Source organism: Coenobita brevimanus, chromosome 35 (genome assembly GCF_032717465.1).
Source record: "Coenobita brevimanus isolate Jiangsu-jjx chromosome 35, ASM3271746v2, whole genome shotgun sequence".
NCBI lineage: Eukaryota > Metazoa > Arthropoda > Malacostraca > Decapoda > Coenobitidae > Coenobita > Coenobita brevimanus.
In genome coordinates this window covers 19592011-19599510 of record NC_136988.1, presented here as the reverse complement: position 1 = coordinate 19599510, position 7500 = coordinate 19592011, and the positions used below count along the sequence as shown (strand labels likewise).

Below are 7500 nucleotides of genomic sequence, written 5' to 3'. Positions count from 1 at the left end.
TTGACTCCTCAGCGAAAACTTAATAAATAATAATAAAGAATGAAAATTAATCGTTTCCGTGCGAGAGTTGATACAGGCACAGCAAAATGATCACGGTAATAACACTGCCAGCCTTCCATGTTTACACTCACCTAAGTGAATTCGTCTGGGTTTGCCTTAGTGTGCTAGAGTTATCCGGACCATGAGAGGGGTTAAATGGTCTATAATTTTGACGATGAGTGTCCAGCCGCACCGGAATCAATTATCGAAGCTTTGCAGAGATCCGAATTGCATCAAGACCCGCTTCATCAAAGTGTAAGAGAGATGAAACAGCTTTTAATCAAGTCAAACTGAATGGACAAGGTTTTCGCCCTCTGGATTTTTTTTTAATGACTTTCGACTCGCTTCTTTTCTTTTCGTTATTAGTGTCAAATTTTAAAGTTTGGTGGAAAAAGAGATATATTGAAAAAGTGTATTGCTGGTACCGTTATTTTCCTATCTGTTAGTAGTAAGTGAATTCCTACCAGGTGTGATGTGTTATAGGCGTCGTGTATTGAGTAGAACCCCAGGTATTATAAATGAAGCTGTCTATCGTGTATCTATTTTTTTCTTTACGTCCCAGAGCCGCCACATTAACATGAATTTGGGAAAAAAGTGGTTAGAATTCCTTGAAAAAAAAGGGGAAGTTTAGGTTCCTTAATTAGATGGTGTTACCTGATTAATTTATAGTGTGTGTGTTACTTTTCTTACCACCAGCCAAAGCATCCTTGATACTACATGGGATAATGAAGGAGACTCAACTGTTTTAGGTATGGAAAATTAAATAATTCCTACAGTACAAGGTGTTCCACTGATAACGCTCCCCTGAAACCTCACCTGGCGGTATATTATGCGTTGTGGGGACGGCTCAGTCTGCTGGTGTGGGCGTGGGTGTGTCAGCAGGAGTAAGAAATGAGTAAGTGATGCAGGGGAGACACTGATAACGCATGTGTGAGCTGTCCCATTAAGACACAAGATATTACCCTTGGGAGTGGAGAGGGAAGGTTACCTATGGTCCACCTTGCATGTACGAGTAATTAACCTTTCCTAGCCTTTCCCCAGGTAATTTACGAGCACTAACATATCCATCGTTTATATTTTTCCTGGACACAATAAAGACAAACACGTGATTTAAAACAACTCTGGAAATAAAAGAAAAATAAGGGGGATATCAGTATCATATTTACCATTAATGCATTCTCCTCCTGTCAATGGAAAAAGTGAATCCATTAGACAAAAAATTAATAGAGCTAAAAAACTATCACATCAGGCAACTAAGGGGGATTGGATGGCCTAGAGATTGAATTAGATCCTCCTCACCTCATATACATCAGAGCCGCAGCAAAATCATGAAAATTAGTTAAAATAGAAAGACAGTGATATCAAAGGTAGACCTATGTGGGAATTATAGACTGGGAGGGGGTGATGAAAGCCATATGGAAAGACTTCAGGTAGATTTATTGCACTGAAACTGTTTGGTGATAAATAATTAGCAAGTTCATAGATCCAACTTAGTAATTGTTGCATTGAAATTGTCTAGCTTTGATATGTCACACTTTGAAGCAATAACTATCATCATATTAACTTAGGAACGCCATATCTATGCACTAAAATTACTCACTCAAAACACTACCTCATCCCAGTTCCCAAAAAAAAATCACATAGCATAGATTAGCCTCCTATGGTCCAGTAATTCCAAAGGGGAAAAAATAGCCACACAGCACAGAGTCACTTCCTATACTCAAAAAAAAAAAAAAAACATATATAAGAAAAAGGATAATCAGGGCACATATTTATAAAAGATCCTACCTTTTTTTCAATTAATATGTTTCTGTGTCTAGATTATCAGGAATCAGAATTTGGCTGGGTTGTAATGTTCACTTATTTTTCTCTCCAGTTTCGCTGTGAAATTTTAGATGTGTGAATGTAAATTAAAATATATTGAACAAAAGTCTTATTCACGAGTTATTTATTTATCAAGTTAGTTAGGTAGTTACTTCCTCATTACTGTTATTAATATTTGAGTTATTGTGTTTATTATTATTATAATTATTATTATTATTATTATTATTATTATTATTATTATTATTATATTGGTATCATCATTATTGTTATTACTTGTATCAGTATTATTATTATTATTATTACTATTATTATTATTATTATTATTATTATATCAGCATCATTATTATTACCTGTATCAGTATTTGTAATTTTATTATATTTATTGAGATCATTTACCATTCAGCACAAACCCATCTCTAATGGAAATAATATTGTTTAAGACCAATCATGAATAAACGCCATAAAAAAAAACACTGAAATAATTATGGCCAGGCTTAGGAAACTTTATAAATACATAGGCAATTTTATAAATACATAGGAAACTTTATAAATTGAGCCCCAAACGCAAGGCTAAAGGAGAGGGAAAACAACAAGAGGCTAATGAGAGAGAGAGGCAGGTGAGGCCCAGGTGAGGGGGGGGTCAGGTGTGCCAAAATCTCGACCTGTCATTACCTGAGGGATAAGGTTGTCTCTGCTGTTGGGGTCCTTGGTCACCCTCGAGGCCCTGGAGGACTTCCTTGACCCTCCATCTCGACTCTTGAGGGAGGTCTGTGCCGTGTCCTCCCTCTCGACCTTCCCAGGGTGACCTTCCTCCCGGTACTTGACCCAGAGGCGCCTGTGGCATGGAGGACGGGGGTTAGGTGGTCAGAGAGAGAGAGAGAGAGAGAGAGAGAAGAAAGAAAAAAGAAATGTGAGGTTAGACTGTGAGTGTAAGGAGAGAAGTGAATGGTGGAGGAAAGTTAGGAGAAATAATTGGAGAAATGGAACGTAAAAATGGGAGGAATGGCACAAGAAATGGGAGAGATAGATGGAGTAATGGGAGCAATGGGGAGGGAAATGGAAGGAATGGTAGTAGGAATGGTGGGGGGAATGGTAGTAGGAATGGTGGGGGGAATGGTAGTAGGAATGGCGGGGGGAATGGTAGTAGGAATGGTAGGAAGAATGGTAGTAGGAATGGCGGGGGAAATGGTAGTAGGAATGGTAGGAAGAATGGTAGTAGGAATGGCGGGGGGAATGGTAGTAGGATTGGTGGGGGGAATGGTAGTAAGAATGGTGGGGGGGAATGGTAGCAGGAATGGCGGGAGGAATGGTAGCAGGAATGGTGGGAGGTATGGTAGTAAGAATGGCGGGAGGAATGGTAGCAGGAATGGTGGGAGGTATGGTAGTAAGAATGGCGGGAGGAATGGTAGCAGGAATGGTGGGAAGAATGGTAGGAGAGAGAGTGGAAGGTATGGTAAAAGGAATGAAATTTGTGGAGAGAGAAATTAGGTGGAGTGGAAATGAGGAAGAGAGTAGTGGACATTCTGAGAGAGAGAGAGAGAGAGAGAGAGAGAGAGAGAGAGAGAGCAATGAGACGAGCAAATGGGTAAGTGAGTCAGAAAATTGCAGGTTAATTATAGGGAAAGAAAAATGAAATGAAGTTCGCTGAGAAAACGAGTGGAAAATGAAGGTAAAGGAGAGAGAGAGAGAGAGAGAGAGAGAGAGAGAGAGAGAGAGAGAGTGTAGGAAAAAGAAAAGGGAGAGCCAGGAAATGATAAAAAAAATAATAAAGAATAACAATAAAGATGGGTTTGTGTGACAAGGCCATTACATAAACAAGTTAGGTGACAAGCGGAGGAGAATTGAATTAGAGAGAGAGAGAGAGAGAGAGAGAGAGAGAGTTAAAGTTAATTGGAGACAGGAGAGAAACTTTAATTAATAGCTAAGTTTAGGGTTATAAAAGAAGAAAATGGATGAAAAAAATAAGACTGGGAAATGCATGAGAGTAAATGAGAGAGAGAGAGAGAGAGAGAGAGAGAGAGAGAGAGAGAGAGAGAGATGGGGAAAGTCATTACCAACGTCATCAGTTCATTTCCTTAGTAATTAACCCATTCTGGACGAACACCTACTTCCCGTTTAACAAAAGCATTTATGGATAAAAAGGATTACTATATATATATATATAGATAGATAGATAGATATAGTATAGATATAGATATATATAGATAGATAGATGGATAGATAGATAGATAGATAGATAGATAGATATATATATATATAGATAGATAGATAGATATAGTATAGATATAGATATATATAGATAGATAGATGGATAGACACATTTACTAGATACATTTGATAGACATAGATAGACAGACAGACAGATAGATAAATAGACAGACAGACTGGTAGATAGATAGCCAAGTAAAAAGATAATTAAAAAAACAATAAAATAAAATAAAGTCCTTTGACCTTAAGTTTTTAAAGATATCTATAAAATTAAAGGAGTTAAGTGTGTGCAGGAGAAAATAGATAGATAGATAAATAGATAGACAGATAGATAGTTAGATTGGTAGATAGACAGATAAAAATCCTTAAGGTGGACTGACTGGCCAGGCCGCTCCTAGAGACGCCCCTCACTTAACCACTTTACCTAAATAATTTTCATTTTTTACTTAGATGGCTTGATGTGAGTGTGTGTGTGTGTGTGTGTGTGTGTGTGTGTGTGTGTGTGTGTGTGTGTGTGTGTGTGTGTGTGTGTGTGTGTGTGTGTGTGTGTGTGTGTGTGTGTTTTCATTTGACGGAACTAGGCCACTCTTACACCATACTAAGTCGTGGGTATGATTCAGCTAGCCTTTTTTATGAATTAGGAACGAGTCTCCTTGGTTTTTAGTCAAAATGATCCCAAACGTGGGCATCAAACAAGCCGAAAAAAAGCCAGGAATTTTTATCAGATCAAACTACACACCTGTACAAGCGGTCTCACGGAAGCTTAATTAGTCTTTAAAGGTAACCGGAAGTAAGTGATAAGGTGGTAATGGTATTGAATTGTTAGTATTTAAAGAGAGGGAAGCCTTCAGGTGGTGGCACAGATATAACCAGGCAACTCCACTTCCTGGTAATACAAAGGTCCCTCTGCTACTTCCCTGAAGGGAGGATGGCACTCTGCAGGTAAAGGGCAAATTCATCCTACCCACCGTACCCACAACGTACGATGCACGTTGCAACTTTTTCTCACTCCCAATCCCCACAACGTACGGTGAACGTTTTGCTATTGCAAGGTCCATCGTTTGCACATTTTTCAAATTTTGCGCGTGATTTTTGGTACGTATACACGGGACACCTTCCTCTACTAATGCCAGGCGGGGAAATGCATTAACCCTTGTGACCTCCCCCTGCCCCCCGCACGCCATTGTCTCGGCAACTCACCTGTTACCAGTGACCTGGCCAGTAAAGACATGTCGCGCCACCTACGAAATTCGAGACCAGAGTGATTCCCCAATCGATGACAATGTGGAGGACAAAGTTTACATAGCATTAGAGGAAGAAACAGTCAGAAATGATGAGCAGGTAATGTTGCCAAAAAAGGTCAGGTATGTAGTAGTAGTAGTTGTTCCCTAGGCAGTCTGGCCGAACAGCCCCGAGTCCCTTGGGAAGGCCATGGCCGAGACCGGGCTTTCCCACAGAGCTCTCAAGAGTGTATGTTGTGTTGTTGGCGTAGGTGATTGTGTGCAATGCAGTCTTCCATAATGTGCTTAATAGTATGGGGTGCTGTGTTGCATCATGGACAGGCATCAGCGACGGAGTCATCCAGCCTCTTCTGGTAGATTAAGAGGGCTGGATGGTGCCCACATCTCAGCCTGCCCAAGTGAATCCTGTCCTCACGAGGAAGATAAGATTCAGAAGGGTGGATGTCAGGAGGCCGTGCGTGCAGCCGTGTGTTGTCTTTAAGTGACTGAATGGAGCGGCGAGTGATCAGAGTGTGGATATGCTTCTGGAAGCTGGTCTGAGGTGGGCGAGGGGGGAGAGATGACAGTATTTGTGTATGGTATCGTGTGCTGGGTGTTGTTTTGATGTTCCTTGGTGTGGGTGGATGTGCTGCCATGTACTGTAGTGGATGTTGTGGGTTTGTGGAGGCTGCAGCAAGAAACTGGGTGCCTCACATGTCTAGGTGATCCTTGACTTTGAGGACTTTGGTTTCTTGATGTAAGTGGTCTGTGGGTGTAGTAGCTGCGCAGCCTGTGATTATTTTTAGGGCCTTGTTCTGTATGGTCTGTAGTGTGTTGTAGTGTGTTTTGGTGAGGTTAGAAGCCCAGGCAGGGCTTGCATAATTCATCACTGAACGTATGTATTGTTTGTATACTGTGGTGGTGGTTACTTTGTTGTGTCCGAATGTTGTATGGGCAAGTGACCTCAAAGCATTGAGTTTTGGTGTTATTTTATTTTTAATGTTTGTGATGTGTTGTTTAAATGACATTGATGTATTGTATATTACACCAAGGATTTTGTGTGTTGTGTGTGTGTGTGTGTGTGTGTGTGTGTGTGTGTGGTAGGGAAGTGTTGTTTATGGTGAGGTGTGGGATGTGACTGTGTTCTGTTGTCCAGTTTGTGAGAAGAGTCACTGTAGATTTGGCTGGGGCTATTTTGAGCCTGTTTGTGGTGAACCATTCGTGTAGTGTGTTGAGGTAAGGTTGAATGATGTGTGCAGCTGTGTTTGCGTTTTGGTGCGTACATGTAAGTGTTATATCATCTGCATAGGAAGCTATGTGTATCTGTGGTGTGTGGGGTGTGGGTACATCGTGCATGTATAGGTTAAAGAGTGTAGGGGACAGAACAGATCCTTGGGTATGTTGATGTGTTTGGTGAGTGAAAAAAACGCTTATATCGCCTATATTACTGTGTGAAAACCAATATACTTTTGTTCTACATATAAATTCGTACCAAATAAAAAAAAAAATACTAAATATAAGTGGTTTGGAATAGTTGCACCTCCCATAGAACACGTTTTCTTTGGAGCTAGGCGCCAATGAAAACAGAGTCAGGTGAAGGTACTCTTAGCTGTGGTGGCATTTAAAAACCTCAAGTGAGCGATTTCTCTATGATTTTTCGATGTTTCTCATAAAAAGCGGAGGTTTGAGCAAAAACAAACAAGCAGAAAAGCTGTCGTGTTTTGGGGGTAAATTAGTCGGTACGGGGCGGGTTAGTTAATTGACAGGATTGGCGACCATAACAGCATCTTGTTTTACTCACCCCTATATGAGTTTTACTCCAACTAGGCCTAAAATTGCCGTCTCTCCATCTTACCGAGTTAAAAGATCAACACTAGAGAATGATGCTAGTCACGAAGAAGAGCCATGGGAAAGGTGTAAAGCCAGTTGTCTTCCTCTGCCTCTGAGCTATGTGAAAAAAAAAATCTGTGCCAAGTTAAGGGGAAAGGATTATATATAGATATTTTACCTGTATGGAAAGAGTGCAAAGAAATAAACGGTGGCTGTGCGTAACTTTTTTTCCCCTATGCAATGAAGAAGGAACCAAAGGCCAGGAGCCCGCAAACCGTTCCATCCAAGAAAAAAAAAAAAAAAAAAAAAAAGAGCCAAATTCAAGATCCGTTCATTTCGAGAAGCCTAGACACACTGCGTTTGAAAGACTGGAGATCAT

General features: G+C 40.5%; 1 protein-coding gene across 1 annotated transcript in view; it reads right to left on the bottom strand.

Moving 5' to 3' along the window:
* The window catches only part of LOC145396170 (uncharacterized), a 95386-nt gene that overhangs the window by 51202 nt on the left and 36684 nt on the right, over positions 1-7500 (bottom strand). The window contains exon 5 of the mRNA XM_080269612.1: positions 2536-2698. Coding sequence (XP_080125738.1) covers positions 2536-2698 — 163 coding nt within the window. The remainder of the gene's footprint in view (positions 1-2535; positions 2699-7500) is intronic.